This window comes from Cynocephalus volans, chromosome 2 (assembly GCF_027409185.1).
Source record: "Cynocephalus volans isolate mCynVol1 chromosome 2, mCynVol1.pri, whole genome shotgun sequence".
In the NCBI taxonomy this organism is placed as follows: domain Eukaryota; kingdom Metazoa; phylum Chordata; class Mammalia; order Dermoptera; family Cynocephalidae; genus Cynocephalus; species Cynocephalus volans.
The window spans coordinates 50000122-50026208 of NC_084461.1; the positions used below are offsets into that span (position 1 = coordinate 50000122).

A 26087-nucleotide genomic window follows, 5' to 3' on the forward strand; every position below is an offset into this window, starting at 1 on the left:
AATTAAAATCAGCTGTGGTAATGACTGCTTTTAGGGCTTCAGATTTTGTAATTTACGTAGCCCCAGGCATGATTCACTTTTACCAAGGGATTTTGGTTCCAGTCCTGCCAAGTCCTAAAGAGTTCTAATTAAAGACTCTTTGGGGAGTTTTTCCTTGATCTGCTGGATTCAAGATTCTTTAGTAAATAACCTGCTAGGATTATTTCTGGTGGGGATAATTTATCTTGAATTTTAATGTCCGAATTGTATTTTATACATATCCCGAAACCCCAGGATAGTAATCTCATTAAGTAAATTCAAAATTGTACGTTATATATTATAATAAAAACAATACATTGTTAAAGGATGTAAGCACATCTTTAAACCTGCAGGTCTTGTTTATGCTGCAGGTCTTCTTTATCCAAAGCTGGAAAAGTCCTTACGCAGAATAATATTGCTGTTTATTTGAACAACAGATATTTTCATATGTGTACTGCTAAAAGTTACAGGTCTCGTTTTTAGGGATAAATTTTACTCATAAAATAAGAAAGAATCATTATGTCTCTGAGTGGTTCCATATTTAACAGTGTTCTTTCTACAGAAGTCTGACAGCCTCTGTAGGATCGGCGACTTGTCTGACAAATGCAGCTCTAAGGGAAGAAATTAGGAAAAGCAAATTGGAGGAGAGGATCTAGAGGACTTTATTTGAAGCTGTGTTTGCACCGTAAGAATACTGGTTACACTATATTTAGGTTTTATGTTAGTTTTGAGTGTACTGGAAAAACCAATAAACCAATGCCTCCCAATCACCCCTTGGTACCAACATTATTTTAGTTAGGTTTTCAGGGAAAGCAGAACCTCGTCAACATGGGAACATAACTTTAAGCAGGCCTCCTCCTTACTTCCTCACTCCTGGAAAAAAAGTCTTCTTATACTCTATTAATTAATTACATTCTATTTCTATCTTGCATGGAAGAGATAAAACTATCAGTCTGTCGCTCCTTAGTAAGAATGATGGAAATCGTCTGTTTCTTCCCATCTCTTCTTGAATTACTTGTACATATTTTTCGCTCTTCCCGAAACACTCTTTCCTCTGCTTTTCACTTAGTTAATTCCTATTCATCCTTCATTTTTTTAGCTTATATACGAGAATTCAAAAAGTTTGTGGAAAAATGGAATTAAAACATAATAGGAATCTTCCCATGAACATTTTAAAATACCCTTGTATTATTACCTCCCCAAAGCTTTGTTTTCTGAGTTCCATATTAATTGTTCTCCCCTGTTTGGGATCTTTACTTCTTCAATGCCCTTTATCTAATGATGCATTTAATCGTAGGTGGACATGTTTAATGTTTTTCTCCCCTACTTCTTTGCAAGGCTCATGAGGTCAGGAACCATGTCTTTTATGTTCACTGCTGTGTCCTCAGAGCCCAGACCAGTCCTGGCACAGCACAGGGGCTCAAGAAAATCAGTAGTGAAGATCTCATATTGCCTTCCTGGGCTCAGAGCATGGGAATCAGCCCTGAAGAGCAGCCACCGTAGGAACCTCCAGACAATAATACACCCATTTTGCAGAGGAGACAGATGTAAAGATTGGAAGGTGTCTAGAATCTGGGAAAAGGGATGATGGTAAAGAAGAATTGCATCTATTTCACAGTGATGTTCAGGGTCATGGTGCTGACTATTAACATTTGCCACTGAAAAAATATTTTTTGGCCCCTATACATGGGTAATGCTTAGTCATAGCAATGGGTTTGAACTACACAGAATATATTCATCATTTTTACCCAAGAACTGACTAAAATAAAGACAGACACAAGTAAAATAATGATGAAGGCCTTTAAAAAAAAATATTCTACAGTACCTTTACAAGTGTCTCCCTCTCAGGGATAAAAGAACTGCTCATTTAAAAAATACTTTTTGTAAAATGATAGGGGAAACTCCTGAAGACAGAGACAGGAAAAGCTAGATGGCAGCGGACTGCCTTGGTTTATCACAAACTTCCCACACCCTATCAATGAACAGATAGAAGCTTGCTACCATCAGTGGCAGTAATAAATATATTCATATATAAATAAAATTGTTCAAAAGACTCCCAAAATAGGTTCCTACGCCATTCCTAGCCATCTGGAATAAGTATGGTTTGGAGTTTTCCCCATCTTTGTAATTCTGAGAAAAACGATCTAGGCTAAATATCTATGACTATAATCAGAAGATTCCTATTCATAAACTAAGAATACAGAATAGGCCAACTTTGGTAACAGTGACATCACTGAGAGAACAAATTGGCTCAAGAAATTAAAAAAAAAAAAAACCTTCTGTCAGGCAGGCACTTTAAGGTAATCAATTTAGTTGTATTGCTTTTTGCTGTGCCTCTGGAGAAGCTAATTTAATCTCTGAAAGTAGTATCTTGCTGCCTGGAATTTGTACCCACAAGCTTCAAATAAACTATTCCATGAACTTTTAGCTGCCCTTGACAGAAAGAAGGACACACTCAGCTCAAAGCCATTAGGGAAGGTATAATTTCACAAAGGCCAGACGACCAGGGGAAATGATCCTCAGAGGGAACTCTTTCTAGAAAAAAATTCACATTTCCCTCTCCCTATCCCATCAGTAACCTCAAGAGAGCTATTTTTGGATTGTTTTTCTTTATTCCTATTTATTATTATCAAATTTTTGGAATTTGTTGTTGTTGTTGTTAGAAGCAGGTACAGTTAATAAACATTTAGCTGTGGAGCTAGACAGCCCAGGGTTCAAGTCTCAGCTTATTAGTTACTTCGGAGCCATAAAACCTTCAGCAAGCTGCTTTTTGCCCATGTGACCTCTGTTTTCACAGCTGTTAAAAAAAATGGGGGGCAGTGATAATAATGCTCACCTCTCAGAATTGTCGTGAGGATTAACCAAATTACCACAGAAAATGCCTAGCACAAGGCCAAACCTGTAGTACAAACTCAATAAATCTAAATCTTATTCTTTTCTCTCTTTTTTGGCCCTCCCTTTTTCTCCTCTCTTCTCCATCTTCCAAGGATTAGATGGTTACCTGGGGCTCCTGCCAAGCCCCCTGAACACCAAAACATAAGACACAGCCCCATTAGGAAGTTACTCTATGTACTCAATGCTCAGTTCCTGTTAGAATGCAAATATTCCTTGGAGGGGGCAGGGAAGAAAGCATCAACCCATGTCTAATTGCTTATTCACATTTTTAGCTCTTCTTCATTGTTTACAATTTACCATGAGCAAATGCTATGAAGGGGAATATGGAAAGAACAAAGGCTTTGGCTTTAAGGAGAAAAGGGGTGTAGATACAAGAAGGGGAGATGGACAAAGGTCTCAAAATGCAAGCTTCCAACATCAGTCACTCTATTGAACTTGCCAGTTTTTCAGTAAATCAAGCCTTAGTGCTTCTTAAATTATTAAGTTAGCTTTTCGTATTTTTTTAGAACATTTTAAAAAAACATTTTTAAAGATAGAAATTAGGACAAGTGAAAGGCATTCATAAATTTCCCTCTTTAATGATGATAGTTGCAAATGGTAGTATTAATATTAGTATTTACCATGTGCCAGGCAGCATGCTAAGTATTTTACATGATTATCTCACTTAATCCCCACAAACACTATATGACTTGGGTATTATTATTATTTCAATTTACAGATTGGACATGGAGGCAGAGAACAGAATCAGCTAGCAGGCAATGGACCCATCTGGTCTGACTCCAGAGCCCAGCACTATATGCTCTCTGGTGGGAGCAGCTGAACTCAATGGGACCTGACACGGTTCTACAAGAAAATACATTATGATTTCATAAGGTCATTTTTTTTTTCTCCAAAGTGAGTCTTGGGGAATTTTGAGTAGGCATGGGGAAATTTTAAGAGGTCATAGGGGCTTAAGGCTACAAATGGCATGAGAAGCCTTCGCCATGTTGTGAACCCTCTCACTTACCACTTTCACTCCCATTTAAGACTTTTACAAAACACATGACTGAAAACTGCTTTTCTTTGGTACTGGGGAGAGCTGTTGTGGAGAAGAGACTTGGGAAAGTTCACAGGCTAAAAACACAAGAACAATTGGTTTCATATATGGTTTCATGTACATATTGAAGACAAACTCTCAAGAATTCTTTGAGATTCCATTAATCTACGGCATCCAAAAAAAATGTTTCCTCCCATGATAATATCTTACATTCCTATATTATTTCACAAATAACATATCTCATTTGACTCTCACAGCCAACTTGTGAGGTGATTAGGGAAATAACAATAGCCCTGCTATAGTTAGAGGCAAAAGTGGGGGATCAGAGCTATATGGCACAGCAGAAACAGAACCCCAAACTAGCATCTAGGTCAGTCCTTAATCCCAGCCAAAAAGCACTTTCATCAATACAAAAGCCTTCTGCTATATAAAGTCTATGGATTTCTTAGTGAAAACAGTCTTCTCAGTGAACTGAATTTTGCACAGGAAAACCAAGGGCTCAGCAGTCTCATTCTTGTTTAGTGTACGTTAGGAATCATTTCCATGTCAAATCTAAAGGAGCTGGTTGTCTGAAGAGTGTCTGCTTAAGCAGCGCTGACAGAAGGCATGTCATTAGCCTTGGAACTCTTTGAGGTCATGTTCCTGAATTGTTTCTTTCTATGAGGAAGGCAGAGGATTCCAAGATAATCTAAGTATGGTAGACGTAAAAGGGGTGTGATTAGGACACTAGTCAGAAACTCCAGCTCATGTATGCAGTTTCTAAGTCCCCAGGGAACAGATTGAGGATAGAAGTGTCCCTGAGAAATACCTGATTTGAACAGAACGACTTAATAACATTTTACTTTTATACTTAACTGCTAGAGCAACAATTGAAATCTGAATGGCATTATTTAGTATATTTTATAGGAAAAAAACCTCAAAAAATAAAAAATAATGTAAACTAAGAAATATGTTATGAAACTTTTGTCTGTGATGTAACCAGCAACAAGTAAGGTTTCTGATGGTAATAATCTAATTGTTATCTTGACACTGCTTTTCCAGATCCCAAATCCTTACTTAGAACCATAGCTTCAACTAGAAGGCAAGCCCTGCTCTTTGTCTAATGCAAACAAAGTCCTACAGTGATCAGCCTCGATCTAAGTTTCTATGAATCCCTTTGGACCACACACTATGGATATAAGAATAACAAGACATACATCCAAGTACAGTTGTAAATCCTAGGTTTGATTTCTGTGATCAAGCTGAAAGTGAGCCCTCTGAACATCAAATTTTATATTTTCCTGAATATTTTATATTTTCTGGAAGTCGTTTTCCCTAGTAATCAATAATGAGAGATGTTAGGAGACAGTTGAATATATTTCAGCATTTCTAAATAGTATTCTACAGATGATTAATTCCAGCATATAATAGGTGACATATGGCAGATGTATGTGAAAGGAAGGAGGTGTTCTCTGGTAAAACAAGTTTGGGAAAAGATTTAACAAAGTTAAACAGTTTTTCAGTAATTCTCAGTGCCTTCAATATGATAATGAGAGGAGAATGTTAAAGGGGGAAGCAGACATATGCAGTTTTTCTTAAAACTACTTCATTGTAGAACTGTTATTTTGCAGAGTTGTAGGGACTAGAGTTTCATGGGCACACAGTGGGTCACAGGATTTTAGGAGCCACATAGAACTGAATTTCTGTTACAGCTCAGAAGAGCTGTGTGACCTTGACAGAGTAATTGAAACACTTCACTAATATTGCTATAGCATATTCTTTTCCCTTAGAAAATTTAGTAAAACAAAACCAAAAATAAAACCCTCATTGGTCCTTTGATACCTGCTACTTTACAGAAATGTGTGCAAATCTTCTTGCCTTCTCTAGAATCTCATTTCCATCAACAGCCCCTGTTTGCTGAAGTTTTAATCCTCACTCAGTGAGCACTTTTGCACTGACTGGAAGACTCTATGAAAAATTTCAAATCTTTTTCTCTTTTTTCTAGAAACAAGCATATGCTGGACTACAGTGGACTTGTTCATAGAATTTCATCTTATTTATCACTTTAAATTTCATACTTTTCACCATTTTTCTAAGAATACAAAATTATTGTTTTCTTATTTTTTTTTCTTTTCACTTCTACTGTCTAGATCAACACTGTCCAGAAGAAACATAATGTGAACCACAAATGGGGGCCACAAATGTATCTTTAAATTTTCTAAAAGTCACATTACAGAGTTTTTTTTTAAAAAAAAAAATCAGGTGAAATTAATTTAAATATTTTGTTTATTTAACCCTATATACACATATAATTTATTTAACCCTATACATACATATACTATTTGTTTATTTAACCCTATATACACATATACTATTTAAACATGTAATCAATATAGAAATTACTAATGGGATATTTTTCACTTTTGTTCATTCTAGTATTTAAAATCTTCTGTGCATTTTACATTTGGATTAATCACAGTTCAAGTGCTCTGTGGCTAGTGGACATCTTGTTGGACAGTGCAGGTCCAGATTAGCAGTCAGCTTTGTTCTGGGGGCAATTTTTCTACACAGATACCATGTGTTTATCACGCAGAGGTACTACATATGCAAGGGAGAATAGAAAATAAGGAAACCTTATTGTGATGTGGCTACTGGGTGATCTACAGGCTCATTCAATAGTTAAGTAACTTAAACCCATGCAAGAGCTCAAATTACCACCTGCCATGAAGCACCTGAGTCCCTCATAATAGCCCAAACCACAAAAGCCAAGGGGTTATTGTAACTGTTTTGCAAGTAGAAAAAGCAATAACAATGATTTGAAATTTTATTTTAAAATTAAATTTTGTAAATATATGTTAAATATCAATTGTGTACATGACACTTGGCTAGGTCTTGGCACTTTGGAATGGTTACTAGATAATGAGAAATCCAATTTTTCTGACAAAGATATATATGTATGCATGCAAGAGTACTTCAAAAAGTTCATAAGAAAATGGAATTAAAATATAATTCATATCTTTCCATGAACTTTTTGAAAAATGGAATTGAAAGATAATACGAATCTTTCCATAAACTTTTAAAAGTACCCCATATATGCATACTTATACAAATACACACATATATATCCTTATGTATATAGCTAAATATACACATATATACAGATATGTATGTATGTATGGCATGAATCCCATCTATTTTAGAGAGTCAGTTGGCTGGTGATTATTTCCTTTTTTTTTTTTTTTTAAATATTGGGCACTATAGAAAAGCAGAAATTCAGCCTTGTTCCATAAACAAACTTTCTATTTCTACTTATGCTTATCTTTGATGGAAAGAAATGTATAGCCTATTCTTGCAAATAATATTTAAAATGAATTGACTGCTTACTATATGCCAGGCGCTGGTCTAAGGGCTATACATATATTATCTCACTTAATTTTCACAGCACCCTAATGATGTAGGTGCAGAGGCAAATGAAAGAGAGTACAATAAAGAAATTTAATAAATGTCATAAAAGCCACAAATGGAAGAGCCACAATTTGAACTCAGGAATCTCTGCTCAATCATGAGGCTAAACTACTCACTTTAAATGCATGATGTTCTAAACACTCTCTTTTTGGATGATGATTTGTTAGCTAACCTGAATTAGGTATTTAGAAGCAATTCCCATATTTCCTATGACTTTAAATATCTCTGAAGATCTTACTGGGAAAGAACTTGTAAGAACACGGTTTTATACTTAGCATAACCTCTCATTTTATTTTATTTGTAGACCCATCCATGAAAAAACTCAGCATCATTCCTTATCTGACAAATACCCAAATCTACAACATACGGTGCCTCTTAACTGCATCATTTCCTCCACTGCTTGCGTTCATCTTTAACGTCAATTTTTTTGTAGTCTAGAGACTCTCAAGAGGTGACAAATACCTTTTTTCCTTTGAACTCTAAATAACCATATTTTGGACTTCCTTCTTCCTATAATTTTTACTAATCTTTTTTATTTCTCTCATGTATAAATTAAAACTTTAAAATGATTGAGTATATATTTTAATAGTATCTAAATATATGTTTTGGTAATGTGACAGAGTTTAAATTACTAATAGGTTCACATAAACCAGTTGAATCAACTGAGCAAGTAAATAGCCCATTAATTTCTCATTAATCCATTTGAGACGAGGCATCAGGGAGGTCTTTTCCTTGGAGCTCCAGATATACAACATAAAGTAGGAACTAGTCTCCATTTTCACACCACTTCTCTTTTCTTAAAATGTATTTTAAAAATATTTAATTGATAAATAAAAATTGTATACATTTATGGTGTTCAACATGATGTTTTGAAATACGTCACATTGTGGGACGGCTTCATCCAGCTAAGGAACATCTGTACTACCTCCCTTATTTTTTCTTGTGGCAAGAACACTTAAAATCCACTCTGGCAGTAATTTTCAAATATACAATACATTGTTATTAATTATAATCACCATGTTGCACAATATATTTCTTAAAGTTATTCCTCCTGTCTGACTGAAATTTTGTATCCTTTGACCGACATCTCCTCAACTTTGCCCCCATCCTTTGGTAACCACCATTCTATTCTCTGCTTCTATGAGTTTGACCTTTTTAGATTCCACATATAAGCGAGATCATGCACACACCCCCTCTGTCTTATACTTACTAACATTCAGTCAGAAGAACAATGTTAGCAAGGGAGTCACTTTTGGAAGTCTGCCAACCTCCTGATTTAAACAACATATATCAGAGACTAAAGCATAAAGTTTGGCGATTCAAATCTCTAGCAGATTATATGTACTCAATATTCATTTGTTGAATGAATGACTGAATTGCATATAAGTTCATAGGGACATTGAACCTTTCTTTGATCTTTCCTAGGCTTGGCGTTGATTTCATGAGTGCATGCTTGACATATGGAGAAATATTAAGGCACATATCCTGGGGCATTTATAGTTTTCTTATATCTTCATAATGCTATTTTTATAAGCTTTCAGGGATATTGTCATTATATAGTCTATACACTCAATTTTAAATGAGAACGCTGAGGCCCTGAGATGTTAAGAAACTTGCCTGGTGTTGTATAATGAGCCAAAATAAGAGTGGAAATCTAATTAAGCTTGCTGCTGCTCTTCCATGCAAAAACCAGTATAGTTCATATTATAACTAACCTAAAGAAATGTTTTATGCTGGGACTCTATTTATTACAATAAAGAAACTTTACATTAGGAATAAGAAATTATATTTTGCATGGTGACATACAATAAGTGGTAAGTAAAAAAAGTCTTAAATTGGATTTGAATATTAAAAATTATATTATGCCTTCATACATTATACAAAATGGTTTGTGGGAAAGACTTTTTCACAGGGTTGACATAAAAATACTTTCCATCTATTTAGTCATTCCTTAGCAGTAATTGTAAACCAATGAAAACTAAGATGTACTGGCCCATGCCTTCCCCTGTCCCTATAGTTCACTGTCACAATAGTAAGGGGTAAGTGAAAATGCTTGAAAAGTGGCCCCTGATCACAGATTCTATTTTTAACACAAACTTCATGATATCTCGGGTGGTATAGGACGATAGCTTCCTCAGAAGTATGACAAATTCTTCTTTGAGAATGGAGGCAGTATTTAGGCAGACACCCCAAGTAAGAATTTAAGAAACTTCATCTAAATTCTTACTTTAAGAAATGGGTACAGGATTCAAATGAAATCTCTTAAATTCTTACTGTAGGTGTCTCAGGGGTCTGCTTCAGTGGCTTAAATCATTCATGGAAAACTAAGATTCATTGACTAACCGTTTGATGCAAAAGCAGATATTTCAGCAACCTCATTATGAACGTCTCAGACAAAAAACTAGCTTATATTCTCTTTTTTTTAATACTCATCTTCCCTCTCAATACTGTTTTCTTAAGACTGTTTCTGTCAATTGTACCAGAAATAAACCATTAAGATCTATAGATATTTATTTTAAGCATTTGCTAAACAGATTTGTTTTTAGTGTTTAGGTATTTTGTTAGTGCATTAGTGTATTATATTATGAAGTCTCTACTATACTAATAGGAATTAAGATTACTTTTGGACTCCACTAAAAGGATGCAATTAATTTTTGACTAATCTCACATAGAACCAGTCACTTGTATTTTATTTGCAAAATTTACTCTACCTGAAGAATTCACTCTAACACCTATATACTAAACCCTTGCTACTCAAACTGTGGTCCAAGGAGCAGCAGCAGCAGCAGCACATCTTGGAGCTTGTTAGCGATGCAGAATCTCAGATCCTGCCCTAGATTCACTCAATCAGAATTTGCATTTTCACAAGAGCCCCAGGAGACCCGTGTGCACATTCAAATTTGAGAGGCACTGGCCTAAGCCACAGAATTCAATGTTTGTTTATAAAATGACTTGCTCTTTTCAGCAAAAGTGTAAATTTCTCTTCAGCTTCTGGAGGTGGGCCTAAGCTAGATATTCATTCAAATAAAGTAAAATGTTTGAAAAAGAAGAAAGGAGAGATCTTCCCAAAAGCTTGAAAAATACCATGTCCTTTATTTTGCTCTATTTTCCAAAGTTTTAATTCACTGTCAGATTCTTCCATAAAGCACCATCTAAGAATACATTCCCCCTATGGAGGTCAAACTCTTTCATGCCAAGTGCGTCAATCTGCATTCACTGACACAGGGCTAATGATTTACTTAGAGAATGGTCCCTGTCCTAGCTATTCCCTTTCTGTCTGAATTGGGATATTTCACATCTTGTTATCTTACCTGGCAGCAGGCATGACAGGCACAACAAAAAGGAGTTGAAAACAAAGATAAGCCCTTCTACTTTTTTAAGTAGGTTTGCTAAAAGATTTGATAGTTTGAAAATATTGGTTAAAATGAATTATGTGGATTTAAATACACCAGGCTGTATTTATCATTGGCAAAACAGTGAGCTCTTCTAAACTGCTATTTGCTATATATTAGAAACAATATTTTAGTAACATTAAAGAATGAATATGACTTTCAGCTGGGCCCAGGGAATTAGTTAGGCACTGAGAAATATTAGTCTTGAGGATTATATTTTTAGGAAAACCTAATTTCTGAGGAATCTAAAAGTAAAACTAAAATGTAATAGAGCTCACTGAAGTAGAGATTAAACTTTAAACGGGAACACAATAAATCCTTAACTCATTTTTCAATTTCCAAATCAGATGACTTTCATGTAGAAACTGTGTACCTTTTCAAATTTCATGATTTGAATTATTTGTCTGGTAATAAAGTTATATACTGCTTCATGTCATGAAACCTGGGGAAGACATTTATCTTGCTTTGACGTTCCTTTGTGTTTTCTAACATGCCACAAATTAGAGAGCTATAGGACTGGATTTCAAAGTTTCAAGAAATAGGACCCACAATTATCACACATGCTGAATTTCTCCAGACTTCATCTAGAAATTAATGATCACATTTTGACATAGCACAAACTGAACTCAGGTCAACTTACTTGCTGTACCAGAGCCAGACTGAGATCATCAATCAATTTATGATGAACTTTAGAGGAGGTGACACACAAAAGAGAATTATACTCATATATCACTGGAATCTTGACATTAAAAAAAATAAAGACAATAATGACAAAGAAAGAAGAAAGAGAATAAAGGAAATATTGCTTTATATGTATGGGTAATAAAATCTCTAAAAAAGCAATATCTGTTTATGGTGTCATGACTTACATGGCCTATGTATTTGCTAGTGTTTTTAAACAGGTTAAGGTGGTTTAGAAGAAGTCCAAAACCCCATTTCCAAGAAATAATTTATGGAAGAGAAAGCCTGATTAAAGTGAGCACAGAATTGAGCTAGCACTAAACGTAGGAGATGGAAATTTTAAAATAGAATAAAAGATTAGTTTTGCTAATACTGAGTATTGTTGGGTTGGAAAATGAATCCAGATAAAATGTAAGAATAAAATCATATATTTAAACTGAATATGGGCCAAATAAAGGGAAATTCTATTTCTGCATATCAAACCAAGTTTCTTATTGTAGTCCCTTATTTCACAGATAAGTATTATTTGTCATGAGCAGAAACAGACAAAGTATGAATGGCTCACTATGATTCATGATTCCTGGAAAAACAAGTCCTATAGATCAGAAGATCCAGCTCCATAAATAAAAACCATAATGGCATCATTATTACTAGGCAATCATTTATTAAGATGCTGTCATTGAAAATGGAATATCTAGATGACCTACACTTTGACAAGAATGTAGAAAACTGCAACACTGCTTTGGGAGCTATATAATGGTGCAACCAGTTTGGAAACATATTTGACAGTACCTAAAAACACATGCATAACCTACAACTTTGAAATTTCACTCCTTGGAAAATACTCAACCTGTATTTATGCACAAAAGCCTACACGCACTACATGCACATTTGTTTACCAAGTGACATATCCTACAATGTTCATAGCAGCTCTATTCATAATGACTCAAACTGGAATACCCCAAAATCCATCAACAGCAGAATGAATAAGTAAATTGTGGCATATTCACTCAGTGCAATACTATCACAATGAGCCTGAAGAATCTACAACCACATAAAACAATATGGATGAATCTCACAAACACAAAGTTGACTGAAAGAAGCCAAAATAAAAGAGTTTATATTGCATAAAGTTTGTATAAAGTTCATTTGTATAAAGTTCAAAAGTGGGCAAAACAGTCTCTTGGAAGTCAGGATAGTGATTATCTATAGGTACGTAGAGACTGGAAGGGAGCAGAAAGGGGTCTCCTTGTAAGCTGATAATGTTTTTGTTTCTTGATGTAGGTATTGATTACATGAGTAAAAATAGCTAAGCATTTTTTTCTCACTCAATGGCACATTCACAATGATCATTTTATACGAATTAGATTCTCACTGAATGCTAAGGGTTACATGTAAATAACAAAGAAAGAGAGTCCTTTCCCTTTAAATCAACACTGGAAGGCAAGATACTTTTTTAAAAAAGTCATATAGAGCTAAAACAAACATTAAGCCTTGTTTTTTTTTTTTTAAGCCTTGTTAATTCACTTCAAAATACTAAATAATTTGTCTCCCCAGCCAATAATTTTTTTCCCTTTCTTGGCATTTCTGCAAGTCATATCTCCCTGATGTTTATGTTGACTCAATCCTCATGAATTTGCTTTTGGAATGGAAACCTGATGTTTCTTGTTCCTGAGTATGTCAACCAAGGGTTTAGAAATCAGCACATGCAACAGGAGTTGTGCAAAGCCATTCCTGTCCTCTTTGACAAGGGAGGACAGAGGACAAAAATGTGCTCACCAGTGGCAGTGCCACTGGCAACCTCTCGACCATGCTTGCTCAAGCCATTTTCAACTTTATAACAAGGAGCTAAGGAAAGTTATGGTGGAAAAATATCTAGTCTTTTTCTAGGAACTAGTAAGACATGAAATAAAACAGTTATCTGAGCAATGAAATGTTTTCGTCTTCTAATTCATCTGAGATCAGGGCAGTGGTACTTAATGGAGCTCATGGATGAGAGCCTTTTGTCAAGTACAACCTAAAGATGGCAAAAGAGGGTTTTTGTTATGTTTTTCTCTCCCCTAAAGTGACCACCCTTTCACTAGAGAATGCACTTACATCATTAAATGAAAGTGATTCTTAAACAGGACATAAATCTTTGGATGAGAACACTATTCAGATTCAGCTAATGTTTCATTCTCTATCTAAACACTGCCATTACATGAAAAGAAAAATTCCTAAAAACCAAGGATATTTTACAGTGTTAAGCCTCTCCTCCCAGCTGATCTATTTTATTACCTTACATAAACAAACTCTACCATAACATTCCTTTATGCACAGCAACTTCTAGTAGATAATCCACAAATCAATTAAAGGCAAGTTAATTACAAAAGGGATCAAGTAACAAGCATTAGAAGCATAATACAGGCACCGTCCTAAAAATTTATGTGTCAGAGAAAAGTTCAGGCTGGCTAGTTTATCTTCCAGTGCAATATTTAAAATCTGTATTATTACTTTTGAAAATCAAAAATTCATCACATAATTACTCTTAGCTAATGACACCTATGTTTTGCAGGCAGACATAAACAGATGTAGCAAGCAAAAAAAAAAAAAAGGTACTACTATAGGGTATACTGATGCCATTGATTTTTAACTTCCAATTTTTTTATTTTGATATTTCCTACATATGAAATTATTTGAAGATTGTGTTAAGTAATGTAATAGAAAGTATATGTAAACTTCTTTTCACATCCCCCTTTTCTTCTTCCTCCTCCTGCTTGTATTTTTTACCATGCAGGAGAGGCAAAGTCAAATTCACTCAAGAGATTGAAGTCTGAACTAACTGAACACAAAGTCAGTAATGAGATCACCATCCATTAGGCTCTGTTGACTTGGTGCAATTCTGAGTTACAGACAGTCCACCTAGAACTGCAAATGTACCCACGGATGTATGGAATGGACAAGTTTCAATTTATATGCAGATAAATTGTCATTTTCTTTATGAAGGCATCCCTGACTTCCCCACACAGAATTCCCCATCTCTTAAATTCATTAAATTCATGACTTAAAGATGAAAATGTACTAGTTGAAAATCAGAAAATCAACATTATGAGAATGAATAATATAAATTTCATGAACTGCCAATTATACATAAATACTCCACCTATTATGCATTTGATAATGATATAGTTTTAACAGAATGTGGCTCTCATGTTGACGATCAGAAATATCCACAACAATCATTATAAACCCTCAGCAGAGGGGAATATCTTTCTTCTTTTGCCACCTTAATTTTTTATTTCCCCTGCCAGTTCACATTTGGCAGTGCTCTGTGCTGCTCTATAGCCCACTGGCCACCTTGTGGCATTAGTACTTTTATACTAATTGCATAGTTTTTCATCTTTCTGTCTGTGGTTGTTCCACGTGCCATCTTCACAGTACAGAGAACTCACAAACTGTATTTCCCCTCTCTTCCTCTGTTCCTGGTCTACATGGATCATTGTAGAGGTTTTTTTTTTTGAATGGTGGAGATGTGGTTTTCCTTCAATTTAGAAAAATGCAGACAATGCCTCCTGCAAAAAGGTTTACAAAGTGATCCCTCCCTACAAAAACCCTATTGTAGCTGTTGGAAGTGATTTTTAGACTTGTAGGTAAAATGTGTGAGCTTAGTTTTAAAGGAAGAATCTTTCTATTATTCAGAAGTCTGATCTTCCATGGCTGTTGCCCAATTATGAAACATATTCTCCCGATTGCAAAAAGTGGGTCCCAAGTAATTTCCCTTGCTGCTTACTGAAGGCATTGAATTGGATGGGATTTTATTGCAGTGGGGGGTGCGACGCTGGAGCACAGATGTTCAGAGAACACACAGAGCCATGGGTTCCAGCTCTGGCAATGGCACTATCAAGTCGCATGACCTCAGGGCCTTGTAAGGGTCTTCAAATTCTTCTGTGTACGATGAATGGGTTTGAGCAGGTGAACCCTCTGGCCTCTTTAGCTCTTACCCTGTGTTCCCATAAATACGCAAAAAAGAAGTAGACTGTCCTCGTAATTGTCAGGAGTCTAAAAACATTTGCTAATAGGTTAATTTATTCAATACACATACATCAAGCTCCTACTAGGTGCCAGACACACTTCCAAGCGTTGGCCATACAGAGGTTGAAAAAAATAGATGAAAATTGCTTCTATTCTAGTATGAATAATAGTTAACACTTATTTTAGTGCTGTGTGCCAGGCACTTTACATGGCTAAAACACAATCCTAACAACACCCATTTTACAGATGAAAAATCTGAGGCACATGAAGTTGAGTAACTTGCCCAATGTGGAAATGTAAGCCTCTGCAATGTGGCTCTCTAGCCAGTGAGCTCTCAACCATTACTGCACACCTCCTTTCCAAGGTGAGCCTGTTTGCAAGTTGCTTATAAGGTAACTGTTTATAAACCAGCTGTACAGTACTATTCTGTAACCAAGAGTGGTCCCAGCAATGACGGTTAATCTCTAAATGTATTTCATAAAAGAAGTTTCACAAAATTCGTGAAATGATAAGAAAAATTTGGAAGATGCTATAAAAGAGGTGGTAGGCAGTCGTACCTTTTTGCACCTACTTTCATTCAAACTGCACAATGATCCTATAAAACAAGTAATTTTTATTTTCCATTTATAAACATGGATATGGCACATGGAGGTTAGGGAGGGAAACCACCCAGTTGGTCCGTTTGGCTCTAAAGCCAAAGTAGTTTCTCCTACTCTCCATGCTCTCTCCCCACAATGTGCAATAACTTTTAACATTATTGTCATTCTTAGGTAGAAATGTTGCCTATAGGGTAATTATTTTTTCATTGTCAATTTAGGCAATATTATTCACAATTTTGAATATTATTCAGAAGGCTAATTTAATAGTCAAGACAATGCCAGTAGAATAACTAGGCACAGCATAGGATAAAGTTAACCTCTAGCTCAAAAAATCTTCTGGCTCCTCTAAGCAGCTGGCTAAGGAGCAATATTTTGGCAGTAAAATACAACCACATGACCAATGTTTTTGGCCAGATGAAATGAGCCAGATGGAAGCCTATGAAGCAAAACCTACGGAGGGAATAAAAGGAGACCACATAAAATCACTGATTAGTTTCCTTTTTTAAAAAAAATTTATATTAGGAATATTTTTCTCTTAATGCTTTTGCTTAACACTACTTTAAACCAATATCAATCAAGCTAATGGACAGTTTAGATATTATTTAATGGTTTATATTTTAATTGATCACAAAAATTTATTCTATATCAAATTATAAGGTGTTCTTTCTTCAGAGAAAGATTCTGAGTTGAGCAGAGAAAGACAGTACGCTTATTAGAATCACTCTTCTCATTATGGAATTCCTCCTCATGTGGTGATAAGAGGATCTGGCCAGGAAACTGTAGGTGGCAGAGTGACTATTCAGGAGTCCAGGTTCTAGGACAGACTGCAGGGCTCATACTTGGGCAACTTTCTTAAACTCTCCCTGAATAGTTTCATTTATAAAATAAAGGTAATGGAGCTGTTCTGGAGGGTGACTTGCAAGAAATAATGCATATACAACACTGGGAACAGTGCCTGGTTCATAGTAGGCACCCGGTACAAATTAGCTCTTATTATTCTTACTCCAGACTTTCTGACCACATGTGTGTGTGGTCTCTGGTCCCTGCATCTCCAATTCTTCTATTATTTGTGGTAATTATGCTCATCTTCTTCATTTATCCTAAGGAATTAAATGAAGTAAGTTGGGAGACACTAAAAACAATAGTCATCATATGTGTTACATCTGAAAAGTTTTGAAAAATAGAAAATACAACAGGAGGTATTTATGTGGCCCTTAGAAAGTTACATGCTGGTGTATTGACTTGTTGGTGACACTCATTCCCTTTCTAAGATGTGGGCTCCAGCCAGCATCGTCTCCTGGACATTGTAAGGTTTGACTTGACAACCACTGATGTACCACTACTTAAGTTTCGGTAGTAGCAGAGAGTAGCTATGAGACCATATTCTTCTATGATCCCTGCTTGTATCGACTAGTATAAAATCTCCAGATCAAAGTTACAGATTTGAACACAACTGTGAAAGAGTACAGGGGATGATTTCAAGTAATCTAGGTCTTCTTGTTTTAGCAAATATTGCTTTATCATTTCATAGCCTGATCTGATTGACAATCCTTACTTCTGCTCTGTTTATATCACATTAAACAAATTTACTCATTAGCCCTTCTACAAGAGCTACAAGTATGCTCAGATGTGTTTAATTAGTCACCTATTGGGTTTAGCTCTGCTAAAATCCTGGGGAGGGAAAGATGTGGAAACTATTGGCAAAAATGAGAGTTGGAGATTTTCTGAGAATTTCAATTATGTAGTGTGTCCCACGACCCCTGTGAGTATAAGGGGCAGGAGAACTAAGAGATACTTTCTGTTTCTGGGCTCTGGGATGTTGTGGAATAATCTCTGCCCGCCATGTACATGTACCCTGGATGGTTTTCTCTTCTATGAACCCCATAGTCACCACATACAACGTTCCCTTTAACATCCCTTTTTTGAGAAGACAGAAAGCAGAAAGTGTTGTGATTTGTTCTGGTTGAAAGACATGACCATCTCTAGAAGAGTGACTTTCTGTAATTACTTACTGTAATTATAAACAATACTTTTAAAAACACAAAATTTCCTAGTGTTCTCTTACTGGAGTCGTCAGAGTCCACAAGCCTGCTAAGTCTTAGCTCCTTGATTCTTTCTTTGCTTCTCAAATCATTTTTCTTCCCAGTACTATATTTAAACCCCCAACGTAAATTCACTCACTTGCTTATTTTCTCAGATCTAATAAGAGCACATCATTCCCCTTGTCTTTTCTCTATAACAGATGTGAGAGGTTTCACTCTCAAATAATGAGGTGGATCTTCACAAATATGCCAGGACCTAAGGTGACAAATCAGTGCTTTGCCCTTCAAAATAGCACTCACCTTGGTAAACAGTACCCTAATGCTAACACGGATACCATTACTTAAAATAGTTGGATACATTGAACCTCCAGAGAGAACAGAACTGTGGTTACTAGAGGTGGCAATGAGAGAGAGGGAAGAGGTTAGGGAGAAATTGGTTAATGGATACAAAGAATGATTACATTTTGCAATGATGGATATGCTAATTATCCTGATTTGATCGTCACATATTGTACACAAATACCGATAGTCAACTTTGTACCCCACACATATGTATAATCAATCATGTTTCAATTTTTAAAATTTCTTTAAAAGAATTAAAACAGGGCCGAGCCCGTGGCGCACTCGGGAGAGTGCGAAGCTGGGAGCGCGGCGACGCTCCCGCCGCGTGTTGGGATCCTATATAGGACTGGCCGGTGCACTCACTGGCTGAGTGGTCACGAAAAAGACAAAAAAAAGAAAAGAAAACAAACAAACAAAAACGTGGTTGGCATTCAGTTCTGGGTCTGCAGAGGAAAATGAGCTTCCTCATTATATAAGCTCCACTCACCCAGCTCTCCCGTCTCTCTCCCCTCTCCCCCAACCTTGTCCTCTCTCTATCCCCCTTTCCACTTCCTTTCCCTTCCCTCTTTCTGCCTCAAATCAAACTTAGTTAAATAAGTTATATATGATTATATATTAATCATATTGGGCTTTTTTAAAAAATGTACTTTTACCCCCAAAAGACAAAAACTTGTCATTGCTGAAAATCTATTTTGAGCATTACATAACTGTCTAAGATTGTATATTCAGGAGCCAACGCTCGTCAAATGTATATGATTTGCTATTACTTTAATAAATAAGACTCCAGCTGAATTTCACATCTTCTACTAGTAGACTTGGCTTTTTTCTTTTAAAGCCTGAATGTTACCAGGAAGAGAGAACAATGCCAAAGGAAAGTATTCCAGCTTAAAGCTAAGTGCACTGCCAGTATCCTTTTTTTAATCTCCATTTGATATTCAAAGAAAAACAATGACACTAAACTAGTCACATGTGAAGATTTTACATAATATATCATTCTTAAGCAAACAACCTTTTAAGAGAGAAATTCAAAGAGGAAATGTTTAATGTCCAGTTTGTTCAGTTGCTTCATGAGTGGAATCATATCCAAAGCCTCTTAAAGGTCAAGATAAGCTTAAGTTACTTTCATGTAAATTGATTACATTGTATAATGATAAATAAAAAAAATTAAAAATGAGGCTGACTGGTGGCTCACTTGGGAGAGTATGGTGCTAATAACACCAAAGTTAAGGTTTCACATCCCCATACCAGCCAGCCACCAAAAACCAAAAACCAAAAACCAAAAACAAAAAAAAAAAAAAAGAAGGAAGGTAGATCAGAGAAGAAAAAGCAGGCTTAGAAGAAATTAAAAAATAAACATAAAAAAATTAAAAAGAAACAAAGAAATGCAAAACAAAGTTGTAAAATTATGAAACATTTTAAATGTTTACATTAAACAGCTTAACACCTTTAAGTCCAGGAATGCTATGCAATAAAACTGTACTATTCAGAAGATAATTATAGCATTTAATTGTGTGTGCACATGTGTGTGTGTGCACATACATATATATGCTGACTCGTGGTCCATTTTAGGTGGTATGGTCTGGTAAAAATTTAAAGCTATATGATAAACATCTTTTTTTTAAATTGTTGTCAGTATATCTCTGTGGCTGAATGCATAATCTCTTCTGGAGAGGTAAAAGACCTCTGGAAATGTGAGACCATGTGGTCAACTGTCCTCCTATCTTCCAAACCCTAACTCAACGCTTGACCTGAGATAGGTATGATCATATCAGTAAGTTGGTTATGCCAATAAACATGTCATGGGATGATACCAAATAAGACAGTATAGCAGGATGCTCCATCAAATAGGCATTAGTGACACTCCAGTTGTATGTAAGGGAGCCTCTGGTCTCAGAAAATTTGCAGTCCAACTGGGAAGACAAAATAGGACCCGAGAATAATAAAAATAGTACACATAAATGATTGAATTAATTATTATGTGGGCAATTAATATTCAAATTAAGAGGAAATAAATGAGTCACAGGGCCTTTCAAAGTTCAAAGGAGATCATGATGGCTATCTGAGATGGCTTTCTTACCTTGTAAGCTTTTTACAAATGAAGCTTGTTAGAACTACAAACGTGGGACATTTAAATACATGCAAACTCATCCTTAATTTTGCCAGTGCTTGTATTTTGAAAAGGGCCAGAACTTGACCAAATGAAAATGAAAATATCTTTGTCAGACCCAGAAGGTGAGGATCATAATATATTTGCAAATCATACAGTAAAGCTTAAACTCTGTACTTCATGAGATTTCTCCAATTCTGTAGTCCATCAAACTGTTGCTTTTACTCGACCCAGCAGTTAGATATTTATGATATTAAGGAACTTGTTATCAGATCTCAGTAATAAAGAGAGCCTAGAAGCCACCATCTCTTGGAAATATGCACAGTAAGATCTACAAATCAATGGTGGTAAGTTCTGAGCATACAATTTGACACATAACAAGCATGAGATACAAATAATAAGCATGAGAATCATGTTCAGGAGAATGCAAAACATATAGAAGGCATAAAATTTTTAATGTTCAACCAAATTTCAGGGCCATAACAAATTGATATAATTAATAAAAATAAATGGTAGTTATTTTGCTTTGAAATAGAAACAAATGAAAGTACTACTTAAACCTGTAGCTGGCAACTTACACTTAGCCCTTGTCAAAGTTTGCTTATGCACTGTTACTAGTGAATTTTATAATTTGATTTCTCTGATTTTAAACTTCCCTAAAAAAATTCTGAAGGCATTATCTTTCATACTGTCTAAAGCAAATAAATAGTTCTTGTGAATTATTTTAATCCAAATTTCGAAGGTTTTCTATGCAGGCAAATCAGAATACATTTTAATCAAGAGTTAGTACATATTTCTATATAGTCCTGGCAACTTTCAGATATGTTGCATTTGGTCTAAACAAGAAAAACCTTACTATTTTGCAAACAATTTTACTTCTATTTACTATTGCTGAAATTGCTTTAAACTGCAATCAATCAGAAGCAAAAAATTGTGAAGAATCAATCTTTTCCTTGTAAATATCTGGGACACTCAAGTGAAGAAGAAAAATTTAAGATTTTTCTGGTTTTTTTTCCTAGTTAATTAAAGCAGGCTAACTTTAATGTAAAACAAAGTCACTGACAATTTAGTGAGGTCATGAGGTCAAGGTTTCTTGTATGAATTTCTAGAGAAATCTTTAGAAATAAAAGATTAATAAAATATTTACTTTGAATCCATGGTATCTAATTCTGCTGGACAAGATGAAAACTGCAAATTACCACGTATACCATACAGATCGTTTCAACTGTTCCACATGAAAGTGCTCTGAAATACTTATAAACAACACTGAAACATTTTTTGTTGTTGCTTATTTAATCAAAGAAGAACCCTTTCCTAGCATTTAGAGAGTTAACTGAAAGTTGGTATGGACAATTTTGGCTATATTAATCCATTAGGCAAGTTAATACATTGGTTTTCCAGATGGCAGTAATACGAATGCTTTTTTAAGTTCACCATTTAACTCTCAGAATTATGTTTTAGAGTTAGTCAACTTCCTTCCACTTCTGCAGGTTCCCACATACCCCTGACTATTTCAAGGTTCACGCTGCCTTAGCTTTTACTTCATATACTGTCAATTTAGTCAACATTATGAGTTAAACATATCAACATAGGCCAAAGGCTTATGTGCAAAGGGCCTAAGGCAGATGAAAAAGAAATCCTTCCCAGGTACAAAAGGAAAGAGCAATACCTGTAGGACTTCGAGAAACGCAATCTTGATTTGGTTCTTGGAGGTGGTCCTGGCACTGTGGCTCCCAGAGGATCCCAAACAAAAGCCATTGGTAAAGACGATGTCAAGATCGATGGGAAGAGTGAGAATTCAGAGGGGGTGCAGGGCCCTGGGGCCCATGGGCCCCATGAAGAGCAGGAGGCACTTGTGGCTGAGTGAGGGCATTTCCTCTGTGTGGCGGTGTGCGCTGACAGAGCGATGGCAGGCTGGCTGAGGCAGGGCTGGAAGGGATGGCCAGGGCTTCCTGCTGCGTGACACTTGCCCTTTGCGACAGAGCTTGCTTCACTCAGACCTTATCTCATTATTAATGTGAGAAACGCTCCCTCGCAAATTTGTTTTTAAATAACAGCCCTGCTTAAACAGCATAGTCACATGCCACTCCTGAAAAGCACAACACACACACACACACACACAGAGTGGAGGTATGATTGAAGTGGGTGACGTTTTATATCAAGTGTAAATGTTAAAAAAAGTAAAGAGAGAGGTTCGTTTTTTTTAAAAAAAAGTAAATACATGCCCATGACTGGAAAATTCGACACGGATTACTACTAAATTTCACAAAGCTAGCTGCCAAATATCATTTTCCTTATTTCAACTTTTCATAGAGACATGGATGGGCGTCATTTTTAGCAAAGATTCCAAAGGATTTAATCATCACAAAAATACCAGTGCCTCTGTGCAAGTCAGTGTGAGAAGAAAACAGACAGATCATTTTCAAAGTTTTTGGCACTTTTCCCTCAAGGAGATGCTGCGTCACCTTGGAGAGTGAATTATAACGCATGACTTTGACAACAAAGATCAATTCTCTTGTCTATTTCTATTCCCTAGAAACACTTCTTAACTCTCTGATAAATCCCTTAAAACAACTTTATTTCAAATTAAATAAATGATGAAAGCCAAATAGAGCTCTTCTCATACTTTATGAGTCCAGTACATTCTGGCAAGGCATATATTTCCAGATTTTGTACTCAAGGAGTCAAAGGACCCCAATGCCGTCATCGGTCCTCACCACCGCGTGGTATTTAATGTTAACAATGCAGCATAATTCCATCAGTCCCTGTCCAAACACTGCCCCGAGGCTGACCTCAACTGTAAACCAAGGCAGAGCTCCACTTCTCCAGGATAAGATTAGAGAGGCTTGGAGTGCCCAAGAGTGAATTTAACCCACTCTGAACTGGACAAAATTGACCTAGAGTTGAGCTCCATGAACAAAACCACATCTGCCAGATTTTGAGACCCCTAAAGCCCAATCTATCTCTTAAACAATAAATGGGTCTGAAATATTCATGTAATTTCCTTGAAAGCTCAAGATATTAAACATGATGCTTATCTTTACAACACCATCCAGCACACCAAGGGTTCTTGAAATGCTACAGGGTCCATATCAGCTTTGGGGATGAGTAATAGAAAACATTTTTACAGTTTCTTTCACCTCTTTGTTATCTGACATATGAACTCAAAGAGAGTGGGTGAGTGATAGATGCCCTGAACAGCAGCAGCCTTGGAAAGCTGAGCATTCAAAAATAAACACATTCTCTCTGAATCAACTTGGAATATCTTAATGCTTGACAAACTGCCTTTGTGCCTTTGTATAGTGATATGCATTTCACATGAGCAAAATAGGTAGTCACCTTGCCTATACTATGCCAGTATGCCTGTCTATTGTGTGAAATTCCCTTATTACCATTTATACTATTTAATTTCCACGTTGAGGTGGCTCTTAGGAAATGCAAATATTCCTGGCAGAGTTAACACAGCTGAACAACTTGGCGCTCAGCAGAATGGCTTTATCTGAGACTAAACGCAGACGGTGTAAGAGACTAAGAGAACTGGTCATCTGGGTAAGGAGGGGAGGAGTCCCTGACAGCTGATGGGGCGGGGTGGGGTGGTGTGACAAGCAAGACAGCAGAAGGGATGGTACTGGCAAAGATCGGTTTCCTTCACCTCGCACACAGTACAAAGCTCTCATTCTATCCGTCCGTGTTGTAAAGCTTGTAGGTGAAACAGCATCACTGAATTCTGATAATGAAAGCTACAGTCCACATATACAGCTTTGAAAGCAGAAAAATATTACTTTCATTGTTATCCCAATTTTACTTATGGCAAGATAAACACTATCTTCCCATCCAGGCTAAAGCCACCAAAGACATGTTCACTAATCATTAATTGTCTTTGTTTACTTATCAATTATGTTTTTAAAAGTGTTCTGTTAATTGACACCTAATTAATAAAATATAAGGACATAATAATAATCCAGAATGAAGCTACAATAGGATGTCTAACTTTTCCAAAAATGTACAAGGAAGAAGAAAAGTTATCTTTTTCATTATTGACTAAAATATTTCTTTCTTCTTTTTTCCCCCTGCTTCTTGAAAGCAGATATCTAGAATAGTTAAGCAAGATAAAATCAGTGGGACTATAAATGTGAAATTATAAACAGGAAGATGGAAACTTTGGACCTTTTTTCTAATGTGAAGTCAGATAAAGACCTTAAGAAGTGTCTGCCAATGTGAATGTCATTTTTTTCCTTAAGTAGTTACTTACTGCCACTTTCTCATTTCTTTTGTACAGTTACACATAATCTCTCTTAGGGTACCAGGCCTTTATTTCTGAGATTAATCATGAGCAGAGTTAAGCCTTGATTTCAAATATAAATGTCGATATTGTTTTGAGGGACTGGCTAGTACTTCACAGACATAGAATTTAGACAATTGGAAAAAGAAAAGAAAAGCGAATAAGATATTTTCTAGGATGAACTTCTGCTGTCATTTATATTCCAACCAGGTGTTTATAATAACTCTTACTTCATGGGTACCAAAGGGTAGAAGAGGATAAAGTATAAATATTTTGAATATTTTAACTACTGTCACATTATTAAGAGTTTATTGTTCAAGAAGAATTTTAGCAAAAGCATGACTGAATGGCAAGGAAAAATGTTCCATCCCTGAGACAAATTCTTCTTTTATAAGTTGAAAATTAAATCTTATATCCCAGGAAAAGTTAGATTTTGAAATCAGAACATTGCTCATCCAATCGTCATCCACATAATTCCTAACCCCATTGAAATCTCAACAAAATGACCACCTCCTGCCAATAACTTAGATCTTATGTTCTGGGGAGCTCTAAATAAGGCATATTCTTTGCCTCTTGAATATTTCTGGGATTTTGCTTCCAAGATTCCAGATGTTACAAATGGCAAATTTGGGTTTTGGTGTCTAAAACAGAAACTCAGAATTTCCTTTATAGGAGATAGCTACTATGAATCAAATTGAAACTCCCAAATTTACAACTGAGAGAATTTAAACATAAACCCACATAGGCATTCATTTACTTACACACCAAGTCACTGGTTAACAGCTACAGGGAGAGTCGGTGGGGGGGGGGGGAGCTAAACTTCAGAGAAATAAAGAGTTACATTAGTGGGGTTGCATTATGTTGAAATACGTTGCCTCAGGAAACCAGAGCAGGTGGATAGACGGGTTTCAGGATAGTGTTGTATTTTGAAATAGTTGCTGATCACAGACTCAAAGCCAGTAGAAGTTAATGTGGAAGAAAATAACAGACTGTTACTTATCAGCTATTTCTGATGAGAGTGTCATTGTAATAATTCTAATTTCAGAGCAATCCATTGCAAAAAAGTGTGACAAAAGGAACTTTGACAATTGGACTTGTGCACTCCTTAAAACAAATGTTCATTTAGTACAAGTAATTGTTTTAAAAAGGCTTTTTATTATTTTAATTTATTATCATAATCAACTATAAATTATTTCTCCAAATGGAAGTGCCACACAATAATGTATTTTAATTTAATT

The 26087-nt window shown here is 35.8% G+C and overlaps 1 protein-coding gene across 2 annotated transcripts in view; it reads right to left on the reverse strand.

Annotated features, from left to right (window-relative positions):
• LOC134369517 (3',5'-cyclic-AMP phosphodiesterase 4D) overlaps positions 1-22443 on the reverse strand; it is a 335504-nt gene extending 313061 nt beyond the window's left edge. For both annotated transcript variants that reach the window (XM_063085989.1, XM_063085988.1), the window contains exon 1: positions 22237-22443. In XM_063085989.1, coding sequence (XP_062942059.1) covers positions 22237-22325 — 89 coding nt within the window. In that variant the 5' untranslated portion in view covers positions 22326-22443. The remainder of the gene's footprint in view (positions 1-22236) is intronic.
• Positions 22444-26087: the final 3644 nt, after the last annotated feature.